The 19,630-nt window shown below is 36.7% G+C and overlaps 1 protein-coding gene across 1 annotated transcript in view; it reads left to right on the top strand.

Annotated features, from left to right (window-relative positions):
* Window positions 1–3,382: 3,382 nt before the first annotated feature.
* The window catches only part of LOC128096967 (selection and upkeep of intraepithelial T-cells protein 2-like), a 67,725-nt gene continuing 51,477 nt past the window's right edge, over window positions 3,383–19,630 (top strand). Inside the window, exons 1-4 of the mRNA XM_052717184.1 lie at window positions 3,383–3,458; window positions 7,393–7,740; window positions 9,934–10,215; window positions 13,930–14,037. Of these exons, the coding sequence (XP_052573144.1) occupies window positions 3,383–3,458; window positions 7,393–7,740; window positions 9,934–10,215; window positions 13,930–14,037 (814 nt within the window). The remainder of the gene's footprint in view (window positions 3,459–7,392; window positions 7,741–9,933; window positions 10,216–13,929; window positions 14,038–19,630) is intronic.

The raw sequence follows: 19,630 nt of genomic DNA, 5'->3' as shown, positions 1-19,630 counted from the left end.
GGACCTCTCTAGCACTTTGCTTCTTCCTAGTCCCATGGGGTCTTCATTTATCATAGTCTCTTTTTCCTTGTTCTCCCTCTCTGTTCTTGATCCAGCTGGGATCTCCCACTCCCCTAAGCTCTCTTTCCCCTGACCCTTGCCCTTCATCACCCGCCCTCATGTCCAGTTTTCTCATGTAGATCTCATCCATTTCTCTATAGTTGGGTGAACCCTGTATCTTTCTTAGGGTCCTCTTTACTAGGTAGCCTCCCTGGAGTTGTGAGTAGCAGTCTAGCCATCCTTTGTTTTACATCTAGTATCCACCTATGAGTTTATGTACCACATTTGTCTTTTTGAGTCTGGGGTTACCTCACTCAGGATCATTTTTTTCTAGACCCATCCGTTTGCCTGAAAACCTCATGATGTCATTGTTTTTCTCTGCTGAGTAGTACTCAATTGTGTATATATATCACATTTTATTTATCCATTCTTCAGCTGAAGGGCATCTAGGTTGTTTCCAGGTTCTGACTCTTACAAATAATGCTGCTATGAACATAGTTGAGCATGTGCCCTTGTGGTATGATTGAGCATTCCTTGGGAATATACCCAAGAGTGGTATAGCTGGGTCTTGGTGGAAGATTGATTCCCAAATTTCTAAGAAAGTGCCATATTGATTTCCAAAGTGGCTGTACAAGCTTGCATTCCCACCAGCAGTGGAGGAGAGTTCCCCTTGCTCCACACCCTCTCCAGCATAAGATGTCTTCAGTGTTTTTGATCTTAGCCATTCTGACAGGTGTAAGGTGGTATCTCAGAGTCATTTTGATTTGCATTTCCCTGATGATTAGGGATGTTGAGCAATTCCTTAAATGTCTTTCAGCCATTTGAGCTTCTTCTGTTGAGAATTCTGTTTAGCTCTATAGCCCATTTCTTAAGGACCTGTATGACAAGAATTTAAGTCCCTGGAAAAAGAAATTGAAGAAGATGTCAGAAAATGGAAAGATCTCCTATGCTCATGGATAGGCAGGATTAACATAGTAAAAATGGCGATCTTACCAAAAGCAATCTTCAGATTCAATGCAATCCCCATTAAAATACCAACACAATTCTTCACAGACCTGGAAAGAATAATACTCAACTTCATATGGAAAAGCAAAAAACCCAGGATAGCCAAAAGAATCCTGTACAATAAAACAACCTCTGGAGGCAAAATGATGCCTGGTTTCAAGCTCTACTATAGAGCTACAGTAATCAAAACAGCTTGGTACTGACATAAAAACCGACATGTGGACCAATGGAATCAAATTGAAGACCCTGACATTAATCCACACACCTATGAACATATAATTTTTGACAAAGAAGCCAAAACTGTACAATGGAAAAAAGAAAGCATCTTCAACAAATGGTGCTGGCATAACTGGATATCAACATGTAGAAGGCTGCAAATAGATCCATATCTGTCACCATGCACAAAACTTAAGTCCAAATGGATCAAAGACTTCAGCATAAATCCAGTTACTCTGAACCTGATAGAAGAGAAAGTAGGAAGTAGTTTTGAATGCATTGGCACCAGAGATCCCTTCCTAAATATAACACCAGTAGCACAGACACTGAGAGCAACAATTAATAAATGGGACCTCTTGAAACTGAGAAGCTTTTGTAGAGCAAAGGACATGGTAAATAAGACCAAATGACAGTCTACAGAATGGGAAAAGATCTTCACCAACCCCACATCTGACAGAAGGCTGATATCCAGAATATATAAAAAAAACCTCAAGAAATTAGACACCAAAATGCCCAAAATTGTGATTTCTAAGTAAAATATTAAATTTTCCTTGGAAACATGTTAATTCACAGCAACTGTTATTTACCTGCACAATACTTGCACAGGGTTAGTGCCACTGTTTGCCACTGTGAAAACATGAGAAATTTACAAGACCTCATCCCACTCTGAGGCTTTATAGGAAGTTAATAATTTCTGGGGTGGGGGAAGATAAACTTTTTCAGTGGTGTAGCCACTGGTGATCCATGTTCCAGTAAACAAACCTTTACCATGGTCCTGTAAAATATCCTAATTACTCAAATTATTTTCAAACAAATCAAAAACACATGAAAGTATAAGGGAAAGTAGTTGGAAAGAGGAAGATTAGCAGGAATGTGAGGACACAAGAGAGGACAATGGAGGGGAGTACAAAGTATATATATGTATGAAAATGTCATAATGACATCCATTATGTATAAAATATAAGAGAAAAGGGATGGAAAGATGACTGAGTAATCAAAAGTACTTTTTGCTCTGGAGAGGACCCTGATTTAGTTCTGCCATCCGTATGACAGTTCACAACTGCGTTTATCTCCAATTCCAGGAGATCCAACAACCTCTTCTGACTTCCATGGGGACCAGGATGTAAGTGGTCCATACATATATGCAGATAACACACACACAAGAAAATGAAATAATTTTTATAAGAAGATGGTATAACCTATTTGATATATGATATATATATATATATATATATATATATATATATATATACATGAAAGTGTTTTATTTTGTTCATTCAAAATTCAAGAAGGATATATCATAAACATTTTGATATTCTTAAAATAAAGAACATATCAGATGAAGGTATAAGATAGAGTTATTTATCTTTACATTCAATTTCTTATTTCTCTATAACCCTAGTATATATCCTGATGTGTGTATGATAGAAATAAAACTCTACCATATTTGGCTGCTGGATCAAAGGTCAAAATACTAAGTACCTAGTAAAAGTCCTTCTCATTTTAATATGACAATTTCTTTTGCACCTTAACTCTTTACTAACCATAAGTCCCCACAAATAAGTCTCTCATTTTGAGTTCTCCATAAGAATAAAATTCATAATAATAAGTGCAAGAAAGAAAGTCATTTCACCTTCTAAAACACCAACATAATTATTCTCATAATTATAAAGGTAAACATGTTTCATAACTTTTCACATAATTCAACATAGCTGAATGTGAGAGACAGTTGCACTACAAGACCTTTGAGACTTAGCTGTTTGGCAGTTCTATAACCTTGTCTGAAGAGAAAAGTGATGTAATACAGTTTCTACAATCAGAAGACAAATATCAGACCTGAGAGAATGTAATTCTCTAATGTGGAAAAAACATCTAAATGGATCTAGCCATTACATGAAATGTTCCTAAAACTAGAACTGCCAGATTTAGCAAATACAAATATCAGGTTGATAAATTTCATGAGGTAAATGACTATAATAAAGTTATTCATTGATGAAAATTGAGGCCTAATGGTAACTGTACTTAGAAGTCAGTTTTGTAGAAAAGTATGGATGAATTTGATTTCTGCAACTACTTGCTTGTGTTTTCACTGGTCAATAACTTGTGTCTCATCACAGGTGTCATGGGAGCATTGGGAGTACTTCTTGTCACACACTGTGTTTTCTTGTACCTTCTTCAGATGGTAGCACTGAGTTCAGGTATGACTCTCACTTGCCCTTATGAGTCTTAGCAATGTCAAGTATGCCCCCAACATCAAGGTACAGCACAAAGGACAGGGTATTGAAATCATTGTCCCTAAAGTTTGAATGTAGCAATGACATGAGGACAGTCACAAGTGTATCCAGCTTAGAGGAGCAAATAATTTTGTCTAATCAGCGAATAGTCTTTCCTTGGGTTTGTTTCAGCTTCCAGGAAGAAAGTGCAATGAAAGAGATAGAGCACTTGCCTTGAGAACTCCACATTTGTACTGAATGTACAGGACTTACATATCACTTTACACTGAGGAATAGGTATAGGCTCCAGATACATATTAAAATCCATCTGAGTCAAGAATACAATAGGGAGAAAGATGAGGGAAGGGGAAATGGGCTAGGATAATGAGAGTTTTGACTTTATAGAGACATCTATGCAAAGCACAAATGAATACAGGTTACTTGAAGACATCTAAAAGAAAAGACTTAGACAGTAAATGATATGTAAGATGTAGAATGTTGTATCAAAAACTCATTGTCTAGTGATAAAATCTCAATGATGCACATTTACTTGGTTTCCATACTGATTAGACTCATTCTTGACACTGAAAGTTTCATTTGGCAATGAGAGATATCCAGTTGTGGCTTTGTCTCCCCCATTACTTGGCAATTTTATGTGGATTACCTTCATATATATATATATATATATATATATATATATATATATATATAGCAATTAGTATTCCACTACTGTATTTGGTTTCCATGTGACCCCTCAAATCAGCCTTAGTTTTAGCTGCTCCAGGGCCCTCTCTTCATTTTCCTTCTCCTTTTGATTTTCCCATTACATCCCCTGTCCATACATAGCTACATAAATTATTTTCCCTTTAAAGGAGGTCCATCCCTTTCCTAACACCTTACTCTATACCTAACCTCTGTGGATATATGATTGGAGGTTTTGTATTGAAGAAGTAAAAGGTGGCATCCACATAAAAGTGAATACATACCATGCTTGTCTTTATGGGTCTGGATTACCTCTCAAAATCATTTTTTTCTAGCTCCATTCATTTACCTGTGAATTTCATTTCATATTTTTTAATAGCTGAGTAATAATATTCCATCCTATAGGTGTAAAACATTTTCTTTATCTATTCATTCATTGAAAAACATATATATTGTTTCTAATTTCTGAATATTACAAATAGAGCTGAAATTAACATGATTGAGTAAGTGTCTCTGAATTAGTACAAAGCATCCTTTGGGTATATGCTCAAGAGTAGACTAGCTAGATCATCAGGTAGAGCTATTCTCAGCTTCCAGAGAATCTACCTCAGTGATTTCTCTCATGACTGTGTAATTTTGAACTCCCACTATCAATGGATGTTTGCGACTCTTACATCACATCCTAAACAGCATAAGCTTTCATTTTTTTATTGACAAGTGAAATTGAAGGGTATAAGATGAAATCTGAAAGTGGTTTTGATTTGCATTTCCCTGGCAAAGGGTGTTGAACATGTCTTTAAGTGTTTCACAGCCATTTGATTCTCCTCGTTGAGAATTCTTTGTTTGGATCTCTATTCCATTTTCCATTGGGTTATTTGTTTTCTTGATGTCTAGATTTTAATTTTTTATATATTTTAGATATTAGCCCTCTATCAAATGGGTAATTGGTAAAAATCCTTGTCCAAATTATAGTGTTCTTTGCTTTGTAAAATCTTATCAGTTTTTTGAGGTCCCATTTATTAATTGTTGTTCTTAATCCCTATGCTGAAGGTGTTTGGTTCTGAAGGTTTTCACCTGTGCTAATGAGTTCAAGATTATTCTTCACTTTCTCTTCTATCAGATTCAGTATATCTAGACTTATGTTGAGATCCTTGATCCATTTGGAGTTAAGTTTTGAGTGATAAGTATGGATTTATTTATATTTCTTTACATGTAGCCATCCAGTTTGAATAGCATCATTTGTTAAAGATGCTCTTTTCTTCCAGTGTGTATTTATGATTCCTATTTCAGAAAGTAGGTGTCCATAGTTGTGTGGACTACTTTTGTTTGGGACTTCAATTTGATTTCAGTGATAAATGTGTCTGTTTTGTTCAGATACCATGCTGTTTTTATTAATGTAGCTCTGTAGTACAATTTCAGATGGAGAGTGATGATGCTTCCAGCAGTTCTTTTAATATTCAAGAGTATTTTAGCTATCCTGGGTTTTTGTATTTCCATATATAGCTGAAAATTGTCCTTTCAAGATCCATGCAGAAGTATTTTGGGGCTGGGTGTTGGTGGCGCATGCCTTTAATCCCAGCACTCAGAAGGCAGAGCCAGGCAGTTCTCTGTGAGTTCGAGGCCAACCAAAAAAAGCCCTAGACCAGATGGTTTCAGTGCCAAATTCTACCAGAATTTCAAAGAAGCGCTAATACCAATACTCTTCAAATTGTTTGACACAATAGAAACAGAATAAACAGCACCAGTTCTTTTATTAATTAATAATATTTCATTGAATGAATATATCAGAGTTGGTTTCTTCACTCACTTATTGAAGGACATTTTGATTGCTTCCAATTTTTAGAAACTGGGAATAAAGATATTACTAACATTTGTGTATAAATTTCAATATTGACATACTTTTCAACTCATTTGAACTACATCTAGAACCATGCCTATGGAAACAAAGTATGGTAAGCCCACATTTAGCACTGATAGAGAGTGCTAAACAGTCTTCCATAGAGTCTGAATCATTCTGCATTGCTCCCAACAATACACAATAATCCTATTATTCTCATCTTTTGCCATCATTTTGTGCTGCCAAAGTTTTGGATTTCAGCTATTCTAATAATAGGTTGATAGCTTATTGTTGTTTGAATTCACAGTATTCCAATGAGACAATATTGAGCTAATATTCATATATTTACTGTAGAGCTCAGGCTATGCCCTGCTCCACTTTACATCTTGTGGAACAGTAGCTTTCAGGCTGAGTATTGCCCTGAGTGACTCCATTTCACAGTGCAGAAGTTTGTTACATTTTGAGTTCACATGCTAAGTCAAAATAACTGTATACATTTGTGAAAGTAAAACATCATCACCAACCCAGTATGACTCTTGAGGAATAAAATTACAAATAACTTAATCAAACAAGTAAAGAAAATAAAACTAAAACTAATGAAGCTATCAAAGTAGATGACGAACACCTGGGCACATGAGCATATCAAGACTATATCATAAGCTGGGCAGTGGTGGCACACACCTTTAATCCAAGCACTTGGGAGGCAGAGCCAGGCAGATCTTTGTGAGTTTGAGGCCAGCCTGGTCTACAGAGCGAGATCCAGGAAAGGCGCAAAGCTACACAGAGAAACCCTGTCTCGAAAAACCAAAAAAAAAAAAAAAGACTATATCATAAAATGCAGGCCTGTTATTGAACATATCAGATCAACGGAGGTGGCAGCCTTCTCATCTGTATCACACAAAAGGTGGAGGATTTAACATAAGTGGGCAGCAGTGCCTGCCACACTCTCATCTACAAACCTTGTGCATGTATCACAAGACACACAGGCTGTGGATTGTCTAATGTCCCTGGAGCCTCAGTTCAGCAGTCTCCAGTACATGACACAGCCTACTCATATTACCATTTTCCCTGACCTAGTCTTGCACATTGCCTTGATTTGCTTTCAATCCAGCCTGTCTTTGAAGTGGCTCAACACCTCCAGTAGGTCCTTAAAAATCTTCTCTAACAATTTGTAGTAACACTTTCTGCTTCTGTATCAATTGTGTAATTAGTAATTAAAATACCTTCAGGATAAACAAAGTGATCTTAAGTCAAGTATGTGTGTATGCTTGAGGGGGCAGAAGATAGAACAAGGAAAACAGAGAGAATGACTTTAACAAAAGGTGTGAACATGTTTACTACTTCACACTCTTTTCTTTGGATTATTATTGTCCTTCACAGAACAATTCACAGTGATTGGCTCAGAGGGGCCAGTCTTGGCTCCATTGGGTGGAACCCTTGAACTCAGCTGTCAATTGTCCCCACCACAACATGCACAGCACATGGAGATCCGCTGGTTCAGGAACCGCTATACCCAGCCCGTGTACCTGTACAGGGATGGTAAAGACCTGCATGGAGAAACTATCTCTAAGTATGTGGAGCGGACTGAACTCCTGAAAGATGCCATTGGAGAAGGGAAAGTGATCCTCAGGATTTTTAAAGTGACAGTTGATGATGATGGACTGTACCACTGCTTCTTCAAAGATGGTGAATTCTATGAAGAGCACATTACAGAGGTCAAGGTCACAGGTAAGCATGGATTCCTCTGAATCTGTTGTGTGTACCCATGATTCAAAGCCTATCTAAGACTGACTGGTCGGAAAATTCTTACTGTTAAACTCTAATTGTATGGTTTGATTAGCAAGCTGAATTCTATGCATTTAGTTTTTTAATTAAATGTCATGAAGACCAAAAATGAAAATTGGTAGAGTGCACAACTGGTTCTATCAGTTAATACTTTCTTGTTATATCTACATGCATTGTTAGATTTCTAACACATCATTAGATTTCTTTTAGGTTGTTTTGCTATGCTTTCAAATATTTATGACAACACTATAGTAATTTTCCAAATGAACTGAATTTTAAATATATACTTCTTACTAGAAAGTTGGGTGGCTGGGAGGTGGAAAGGATATGGGAGGTGGGGGGAAGAAGATAAACATAATCAAAATATATTGAATGAAAGATTTGAAATAAAAGAAGAAAAACATTTTTCCTGATGATATTTATTTCCATTTCTCTCCAAAGCAATTCAGTGACTACTTAGTACCTGATTAATTTTCCTAAACCTTTTTCAAAAGATTTAACTATAATCATCATTATCCTGAGATATAATACTATATATGAAGTATAGGTAACTATACGGCATTTAATGTACTTTCCTCACTCTGAATTATTCTGGATGAAAAATAAGTGGAGGAAATGTAGAAGGTTTTAAGGAAAATGAAAAAAATCCATGAATGTGTGCACATACATGTAGGACTCTAGATCCAGATGAGTCTTTATTGGATGTCATGCAACATCCAACTCTATAGTCTAGAGCAGAGCTATACAATGCATCTCATTGCCATTTTTGGTAGTCTTATGGGGCAAACAGCTACTGTATTAGCACAGATACATAATATTTTTGTTATTACAGGAACATTTTACAAGGCAGGGCACTTTTGGTACAAAGCTTTAAATCTGTATTCATTCTTTCTTTGCCTATCCATTAGACAAGTTTTATGTCTCAGAAAATACTCTGAAAGTTTCAGATATGCTCATTTTCTCTGTAGATGAATTTCTGAACAGTCTTATTAAATAAATAAGAAACACAAGACAAATACAGGGGTGAAAGCCGTAGAGATCAGAGAAATAGTGAGAGACACCAACTAACCTTACTCACCTTGTCGCCATAGCTTCCCAAGAGAACCAGCTTCTTCCTGTCTAACCTGCGCTTTTATTGCCTTGCTGTTCTGCCTTCTCATTGACTCTTAGCCCAGCCACCTCACTTCCTCATCACTGCCTGTCTGTACAGACCTCCAGGTCTCTACAGTTGGTACTGGGATTAAAGGCGTGTGTCACCAAGCATGGCTGTGTCCTTGAATGCACAGAGACTCTGCCTGCCATGTAATATCTGATTAAGAATGTGTGCTACCACCACCTGACTTTTGTTTATGGCTGGCTATGTCCTCTGATCTCCAGGCAAACTTTATTTATTAACATGCAAATAAAATATGAACACATTCTCTAAATTAATATATACTTTTCATACTATTAATGTATTGCATGTTTCATATGAAACTTATTTTATAATAATAGAAATGGAAATAGGCAAAGTTTCAACTAAAGTTCCACAGTTGTGTTTATAATGAAATTCATTTTTATGAATTAATTTACAGTGGCTCACAAATAATTAGTGACAGTGATAATAGGAAAAAAATATAAATTCTATGAGGGTCAAAATCTTGACTTCTGCTCATCATAATCCAAAGGCCTAGATTAATTGCTTAGACTTAGTAAGTAATGAAAAATTATTTTAAATAAATGAGTAAACAAATGAAACAGGCATTTCCTCAGCTGACTTAGTTTGGATAGATTGCTGACTGTGTATTATAGCCTTTCCATCTGGCTCTTGCCATTTTCATGAGCTTTTTTTTTTAGTTTTTGTTTTTGTTTGTTTTTTCAAGACAAGGTTTCCCTGTGTGACATCCCTGGCTGTCCTGGAACTAGCTCTTTATACCAGGCTATCCTCAAACTCACTGGGATCCACTTGCCTCCCAAGTCTGGGATTAAAGGCCCGTGCCACCACAGTCCAGCATCATGAGATTCTTATGGCAACCTGAGTCCTGTAGAGTTTTGACTATTTTATCTTTTGAAACTGGAATTAAAACTGAAAAGAGTTTTTACTTTTCCCCTGTTTCCTCTTCTAAAATATTATTTGCCTCTGTTGTTTTCAACTAGCCACAAGCTCAGACATACAGATTCTTATGCATCCCCCTAATACCAAAGGTGTGATGTTGGAGTGTCATGCAGGAGGTTTGTTTCCACTGCCTCATATGGAATGGAGAGACAGCAAAGGAGAGGTCATTTCAGCAACATCAAAATCCCATTCACAGGATATAAACAAACTGTTCAACATGACTATAGCCCTTCTTATCAAAGCCAGTTCCCACAGGAATGTCACTTGCTATCTTCAAAACCGTCTAACTCACCAAGAAGAGAGCATATGTATCATCCTATCAGGTAAAATGTGTGTTTGTTCTTCAGTAACAGCCATTGTCACACATACTTATGTATCACTTCTTCCTTGATTTGGTTCTCAAGGCCATACTTTCTCTTGGCCTTACTCATCACTTAGGTTGTTGTCTCTTACTTTCTTTGACTTATTTATTTTCTCACATTATAGTCTTGACCATTGTAGTTTGCTTTTCTGTCACTGTAATAAAAAATCATGTTCATAAACAAAATGGAGTAGAGGAAGAGGCTCTTTGGATTACACTTCTACATCTTAGTGTTTCATCAAGGAAGCCTGAACAGGAGCTTAAAGTAGGAACTTGGAAGCAGGAACTGAAGTAGAGACCACAGAGCAATATTGTTTTCTCAGCTTTCTTTCTTATACAGCTCAGGACCACCTGCCAAGGATGGTACCACCCACCCCCAGGGCCCTGGGTCCTACCACATCAACCATCAATCAAGAAAATGTCACACACATGGCCTAAGTCTAATCGGATGGATGGAATTCCTCAATTGGGGTTCTTCTTCCCAGATGAGTCTAGTTTGTGTCAAGGCAACAAAAACTAGCTGGCATATTGACATCCAAGTTTCCAAGGCATAGCTTTTGAGGCCTTACTCTCTTCTGACTTCCTTTGATCTCATGGCTTTAAGTAACACCAGAACTCTCACTCTTCCTTGAGGTGTGTCTCCTCCCCCTTCTGCATTCATCTGAACATTTGTAAGTCAACCCAAAATTCTAATAAATATTGTAAAATAACCATATCAAGAACTAAACTCATGGTTGCTCCAAAGCTTGCTTAATTTAGTGCTTTGAAGTAGCATTTTATATTTTCAGTTTCTGACAACCAAAGCATTAAAATTACTGTTGACTTCATTTTTTTATTTCATTTAATTTCTTTTTAATTTTTTTATTAAGAGATTTTCTATTCATTTTATATATCAACCTCAGATTACCCTGTTCTCCCTCCTCATACTCCCCAGCCTTTCCCCCAACCCACCCCCCATTCCCACCTCCTCCAAGGCAAGGTCTCCCATGGGGAATCAGCAGAGCCTGGTACATTCAGTTGAGGCAGGTCCAAGCCCCTCCTCCCTGCACCAAGGCTATGCAAAGGGACTTCATTTTCTATCACATCCCTGTATGCAGATAACTAATATAAAGCCTACATAAAAATAACATCCAGAGTCTCATTGTTACTGGAGTCCCAAGACAGATGTTTGACTCAGGGCCCCAGAGTCTGATGGTTCCAATGACCAGATTTAGTCAGGTATCCTAAAAATAAAACTAGGTGTAAATCCTGATGATAAAACAAAAAAGACAATTTAATTTCACTCTAGTCATACTGATAGAACAAGTCTAAGGATGTTCTCCCAGTGAGAATCTAGGTCATGAGATTACACAGACATGAATGAACAAAAGCTAGAGATGAGAGGTTTTGCACATCCCACTGAATCTTCTTCATGCCAAGAATGTTCCCATATATCAAGGGGTCAGGGGTCATTTTCCATTCGGCATAGTCCTGGAATCATGGACTTTAAGATAAACTTAGGAATCCAGAAAAGAATGAATCATGGAGACAAACACAGCCAGGTTAATAATTGGATCCTCCTTCCTCGTCACTTCTCACCACCTTTTCACTGCCATATAAGTCTGAATTATGCATTATGATTTAGAAATACCACACGAAAATGTTCCTGTTTCGCATCTGGTTTATAATGGTATTTCCTGAACATAGGAATAGGATGAATTACTTAAAATACTGTTTGTGTTAAGTACTCTGAAATTGATCCCTCTTTAGTTATAGTTAAACATTTCCCAGTTTTTTTCAGTCAGCTATGCCCTTTACCTTCACGGCCTCACCACCTAATGTTCTCCTTCTCTACCTCACCTATTCATATATCCATGTAGATGGGCTCTGCCTTCAGATTTTTTCCTCTAGCTGTTTCCTCATCCAACAGATTGTAAATAAAACTAACTTTCCTTATCTCCTTCAATTCCATGTTCAGATCTCTCTACCTAATAAGTATTACCTTGACAGCCAACCTTTATCATACAACAGGCCTATTTCCATGCACTTGGGAGTCCTTGTTTCCTTACCTTTGCCTTTGCTTCCTTTCTTATTAGTCCCCTTTTACCTATTGTGCAACCGCATTATTATGCTATTTCTCTACAGCTGTATCCTTTCCTACAAAATAAATCCTTAGTGACTTTATACACTAACCTATCCAACTGCTTCAAATATTAGATGCCACATTGAAATTAAACAAACAAAATTGATACTTTAAAGGATTAAATAAAGCCAAAAAGTGTGCTGTAAGCATGCATCAGTATTGTTAAATATCCATAAAATTAGCCAGATGCTGTCTAGAAGATACTTTTAAAAGATTTGATAGAAATATGTGTGAGGTGTGTGTGCATGTGTGTGTCTTTATGTATGCATAGAATATATATTTATATTATATATGCATATAATATATGATACACATATATGTGTGTATAAATGAGGAAAGGAAAAACTGAAAAAATTTTAACTTATTTATAACTTCATTAAGTAAAAACAGGTTTGGTTTTTTTTTTTGTTTTTTTTTTGGTTTTTCGAGACAGAGCTTCTCTGTGTAGTTTTGCACCTTTCCTGGAACTTGCTTTGTAGACCAGGCTGTCCTCAAACTCACAGAGATCCACCTGCCTCTGCCTCCCGAGTGCTGGGATTAAAGGCGTGCGCCACCACCACCCGGCTAAAACAGGTATATTTTACAATCTACTAGATTCTTAGAGTACTTATGAATGCTAAACAATATATTTTAAAATAATTGTAATTAACACATACTTTGGAGAATGAGTTGCAGTTTTAGGAAATAGAAATATTTAGTCATATGTTCCATTCACAGAACATAAAAAACGAATCAAGTTTGATGACAAAGAAAATATCATAATCAAATTTAATCATGCAGGAATTTGTTAATGACTGACTAGCAAGCTAGCAAAGTTCCATTTGGAGATGACTGGGTTATAAGGGATGAGAGTTTATCTGGAATAGGGACTAATTCCTGGGAATTACATGCATGACAAAAACAGCTCATAGAGGTTTATTCCACAATAAACAAACATTCAAAATAATGTAGGAGAATTCTTTGTGGTCTCTAAATAGCCTCCTGCTAGACACAAAGACTTGTTTTAGATGGTGTGGAATTTTCATCTGGGAAAAAAGATGTGAAAATTCATATGAATAATAGCAAAGAAACACTTACACAAACTTAAGTAACTAGATACATTCAGGAACAGTAGTACCAGATCCAATCAGTGCACTGAATAGAGCAGGGTACATATCATGGTACATCAGACATGAGTACAGCAACATTTAGTTGGACTGACTTTATAATTCTCCTTGGAAGCCTATAACTGAACATTGGGGAAGATTTAGCTCTGCCTCTTCCTTTTCACCCAGGAAGATTATGAGGCAGGATGGATGGGAAGAAATGAGAGAAGAATCCTCCACATACCTTTTCATCAGCCTCACTCTAAATCTTATCTGGCTTATTTTGATTCTGGTCATGGCCTGCTCTTCCCTCAGCTGGTCATAACTGCCTCTCCACACTTACCTAGACCTAATATTCCAGGGTGGTAGACTCCTAAATTCTAACAAGTTTCAGATGAGTCACCATTCCTAAGTAAGTATATCTGAGCCAAGTGTTCTCAATGCTTACATTTGTGACTCACTGTTTCAGGTGAACTGTTTTCATGGAAAATTGTTTGGATAACAATTCTGAGTACAATACTGTCTGTGCTAATAGCCTTCCTCATAATTTCCTTTGTTCAGCAACATGTTATACATGGTAAGTAGATTTGAGTGGTGGGGAGCACAAGTGGGAGATTGTCAAGGAGGTAAAGCTATCCAGTAACTGCATGCCAAGACAGTCTGCCCAGGAAGTTCTAAACTTGGGTGACATGTTACATAGGACCTTATCAAATAGGGTCCTACATTCTCTGTTTTTGCTGATAAGTTTCTCAGAATAATGGTTACAAAAGCTGGGGCAGCCTTTATTTTAACCAATTTAAACCCCTTTTACCTATGGTGACTGACATCAAAGTTGATCAGAGAGCTGTAAAGATGTAATGTCTGTATGTCATCACACATGCTGGAGTGAGACATTCAGTAGTATAGCTAACTATCTTTGAATTATTGGGACTCAAGGAAATAGTGGCTTACCTGTGATACTGTAAGTAATCCCAACTAAATGCATTGGTTCACTAATCACTTATGTGGAATCTTTATTCTGTCATGAGTGCTCTACTGAAGTGAATAAACTTTTGTTTTTGTCTACCCAGAAAAAGTTAGGGAGGAGGTGATTCAAAGCAAACTCAGTATACACATTGAGACTGATCAACATGATGATGATCAATCTGAAGGTAAGGCATCTGCTTAGGTCAGTCTCAATATCAATATCTTTTCCCATGTGATATGGGATGATGACTTTCTTTCCTGTAGTAACAGTTGAATTCTTACTGTGATATATTATAACCCATGAAACAAAGACTGAGATATCTGAGAGTAGAGCATCCATTGGGAAGGATGTTCTTAGTGTAGAAATCTTCCTTTATATAGTATGGCATCAGGTGGAATGCTTCATTAATGAATGGGATCTGCTTCATATGAGTATGAGATATACCCTAAATGCCTGGTGGACTGTATATTACAATCTCTGAAAGTAATTAATATTACAGAAGATCATAAGAAAGCTCTGTCAGCAGTTACATGCCTTCGCTGTGGCTGATAAGGCATAAAATGGAGGCTCATCTGTCTACTCAGAAAGAAATTTCCCACATGAGTGAGGGATGATTATATACAAGACATACATATATTGCTTTCTTCCACACTAGTCTCATATTTGTCAAGAAAGGAGAAACAAAGGAAGGATGAGAAGATGTCAACTTGCCATTTTCCACAGCTGGAAATGGGGGGGACAAGTTAGATCTTTGCTATGGAGATCTCCATGGGAACAAAATGATTTAGATTCTGCTAAAAAAAATCAAACGACATAGAAGAAGAACATGATGTGATACTGATAGAAAATCAAGTATTGTATAATCATATGTAACACTGGTATCCATCAAGTTTGATTTTTTTAATATCAGGAAAGGAAAAACAATGAATTTATAATGTTTAGGGAATACTCTCCATTTCATATGCTTAAAATTGAGAAGATTTAAACAATAAATGATAAACAATAAATGATAAACAATAAATGATGCTGTGGGACATAGGATCAGATGGGACCAATATGGGTATCCCACAATAGGAGAAACAGTGAAGTATCTATCCATCTGGTATAACCTTAAGCAATGAAAGGACATCAGTCTGGATGAACTGTCTTAAAATTGACACAAGTGTCTTACAATTTTCACAGACCACAGAGACTAATTCTACTGCTGCTGGTTGTGCCAAAACTAGATGATAAGAACCTACTGCTAAAGACACTGTACACTTTGGCTACAGAACATAAAAAAACAGGATAAGATAGAGATGGAAGCTCCCTCACTGACTGTTGGCTTTCATAGTACCTGTTGATGCAATGTGAACTACTATTGTTTTCATAAACAGTTGTGGAGTGTCCACCAAATTGCATTATAAACCCAAGTGTTTCTACCCATAGAGTACTTCTGTGTAGCTTAAAGTTTTCCTGGTCCACCTGGCTCCCATGGCCCTGTGTTCCTATAGACACTCAGACCCAAGTAAACACACAGAAGTTTATATTAATTAAAACTGCTTGGCCATTAGCTCAGGCTTTTTATTGACTAGCTCTTACACTTAAATTAACCCATAATTCTTATTAATGTTTAGCCACATAGCTTGGTAACCTTTCTCAGTTCTGCCTTCACATCTTGCTTCCTCTGTGTCTGGTTAGCAACTCCTGACTCAGCCTTCCTTTTCCCAGAATTCTCCTTGTCTTTTTATCCTGCCGATACTTCCTGCCTAGCTACTGGCCAATCAGCATTTTATTTATCAACCAATGGAAGCAACACATTCATAGCATGCAAAGCACCATCACCCATCACTTCTGCCATTAGAATATAGAGGAAAATTACTTTTTTGCAGTATCTGTGGAAACTCATAACTAGCCAAGCTCCTGGGAATCAGTGACTTTTGTTATGACATAGTGACTTAAATATCAGCCATAATAAAAAAATTAATTGGCATCAACACAATTCTCTCCAAAATTCAGAAATGTCATGACTGCAAAAGCATACAAGATCTGGAGGAAGGGGTGGAGTGTTGTGTAGGTAGGTCTTTTAACTAGAAACATTTCTTCCCAGAGAGTGAAGGAAGACTCAAAAGACTGTAGACAAATTTCTAAACAGTCTTATTAAATAACAAACACAGAGCCAAATACAGAGGTAATAGCCAAAGAGATCAGATTAGCAAAGAGCCATGACTACCTTATCTTACCACCTCACCACAGTCACTAACTCAAAGAGAGTTTCTTCCCATCTAACTTATGTTTTTATTGCCTTCCTGTTCTGCCCTTCTCCTTGGCTCTAAGCCCAGCCACATGACTTCCTCATCACTGCCTGTCTATACAGACTTCCACATTTCTATGTTTGGTACTAGGATTAAAGGCTCATATCACCACGCTTGGCTGTGTCCTTGACCACACAGAGACTCTGCCTGCCATGTGATTGGATTAAGGGCATATGCTACCAATGCCTGACTCCTGTTTATGGCTATGCGACCTAGCTATGTGGCTTCTGATCTCCAGGCAAACTTTATTTATTAACATCCACATATCATATTTAAGCACAAATAAAATATCACCATATTTCCCCTTTTTATTCTAATAAAAATAAAAAGTTGTAACTAATGGAAGAAAAACTATATACAATAAGTACAATGACTATATATAATATATGCAAGCAATAGATACCTCAACAATATCTAGTCTATTTGAATTTGACAAACTCAGAGAAAATATTCCATTATCTATCCTGTTTTGGTATGTAATGTACCTGAATCACTTTCTATCCTAACTTATATTACTAACAAAGAACTATCTTATAATACCTTTCAAATTTATACACTTACACCTCTTTAGTGAGTTTCTTTTCTGAAATTCTTAACAATGAAAACTATAACTACCTAATCTTTAACTATAACTATAACTATCTAATCTTCAACTCACTATAACTATAATTATCTAATTTCAACTAACTATAATCATAACTATGTAATCTTCAACTCCCTCAGAGACCCAAGAAGGAAATAATATTTATTCCTCATAAAATAGGAAGTGCAAACAAGCAACTTCCAAAAAAGTGTGAGTTGACAGAAACAGCCAGCTGCCTAGACAGTCACCCAACTTATAGTCATGTTAGTTGAGATATAATATATATATATATGTGTGTGTGTGTGTGTGTTTTCAGATAGATAGATAGATAGATAGATAGATAGATAGATAGATAGATAGGTAATCTTCAAACACTTCAAAGACCTACAGTATGGCAGTTAAAATGTTTTTAAAACTTAGACTTTCTTGGATAATGAGACATGTCTGCTCCTGGCATCACCAATTTATTTCAGAGAGAAAGATGGGCATCGAAGACACTCCATATGGAGTTTATCTTCTTCTTGTCAAAAACAGCCATTTGGGGAAGAAACTATTCTTGCCTGGACTGCTTGACAAAATGTTGTATCAACTGGACATGCAGGACCCATAGGAAGGTGAACACTGAATTTTGCAAGGAGAGATGGTCCTTCAGGTTCCTGATTTGCAGAAGAAATTACCAGACATTATACAGGACACCAAAAGAAGCAGCTGAGAGATTTTAGGCTTGTGGGCTGAAGATGGATGCCCCAACATTGCAGAAGAACTTTGGGTGACTGTCCAGGCAGCCAGCTATCTCTGTCATTCTAGATTTTTGGAAGTTGCTTACAATGCTCTTCCTGTTTACTTAGGTAATATTATATCATTCTGAGGACTTTGATGTAGTTGAAGACTAGATAGGTATAATTATGGTTTTCCTTGGTTTTGATAGGAGATAAAACAGATAAGAAACCTTGGACTCACAAATACAGGATAGATAGGATGTCTTCTTTGATTTTTGCCAAATACAAATAGACTAAATATTATAACTACAATTCTTCCTTGATAACTATTTGGTAATATGCAATTTTGCTATGTTAAAGTTAAACCCTTACTTTTTGATTAGACAGAAAAGGGGAAGTGCTATGGGATGTTCTGTATGCTGCTAATGTGTTGCTCTGATTAGTTGATAAATGAAAAGCTGATTGGCCAGTAGACAGGCAGGAAGTATAGGTGGGATAAACAGAAAAGAAATATTCTGGGAAAAGGAAGGCTGAGTCTGGAGACTATAGCCTGCCATCCAGGGAGCAGCATGTAACGGCACACAGGAAAAGCCACAGAACACATGACCATATATAGAGATTAACAGAAAATGATTCAATTTACATGTAAGGGCAAATTAGAAGTTAAGACTGTGTTAATGACCAAACAGTTTTAATTAACATAAGCCTCTGTGTGTTTGCTTGGGTCTGAGCAACTGCGGGACCATGGGGCATTAGGAGCCAGGCAGGACCAGGGAAACTTCAGCTACACAAAAATTAGGAATCTAAGGAAATTAAAGGGATCAGGAAACTCACACAACTTACAAATCTGATGATTCTCATCCTCATTATTGCTTACAAAATCAGTAAGCAAATTGATGAGAAAAGATTTTCCAGTGTAAGTCATTTATAATTTGAGCATACAGCTCCAGGGAAGCAATATTCATAACTCACCAAATAGTATGTCATACTAAGGAAGACCCTTTAGTTATAGAGTTACCCTTGAGATACCTATGTTCCTTCAAGTAAACACAGGAAATTCATTGGACTTGGTTGGAATACTTTCTTAGTTCTCTTGTACATGTCATATCTGAGATTGTTTTAGATTCACATCTCCCATGACAAATCATACAGAAAGGTACCTCAGAAACCTAAAATTTGAACATTGATATGCACCAGAATTTCCAGCACTGAGTCTATACTCTCACAGACTCCAAGTCACCATAGCACTGAGATAATTGTACATTTCAATGTATTGGAAGACTACTCAAAATTCTCAAATATGAAAGCAGATTCAAAGTCTGTAAACAGAGGAGTGGATACAAATATATGAGACTGTGATATTCATGCATGTTGGAGTTTTATTCTGTTATACAAAACAGAATTGTCATTTGTAGGACATGGAGTGAATGCACCAGGAAATTGATATTAAAACTGATATATCCCAGAAATACATATATCACAAATTTCCTCATTTGGGGACTGTAGAGTTGAATAGATACAAGAAACATTTTAAATATATGTGGTAATGGAACATTAGTACCTTTGCTGTGCCCAATAGCAGGATGTGATCTCTGTGAGGTAGAAGA

The sequence above is a fragment of the Peromyscus californicus genome, unplaced genomic scaffold (genome assembly GCF_007827085.1).
Source record: "Peromyscus californicus insignis strain IS unplaced genomic scaffold, ASM782708v3 Scaffold_5__1_contigs__length_169319896, whole genome shotgun sequence".
Classification (NCBI taxonomy): domain Eukaryota; kingdom Metazoa; phylum Chordata; class Mammalia; order Rodentia; family Cricetidae; genus Peromyscus; species Peromyscus californicus.
Note: the sequence above shows the minus strand (reverse complement) of the source record. Positions and strands in the feature narration are given on the sequence as shown.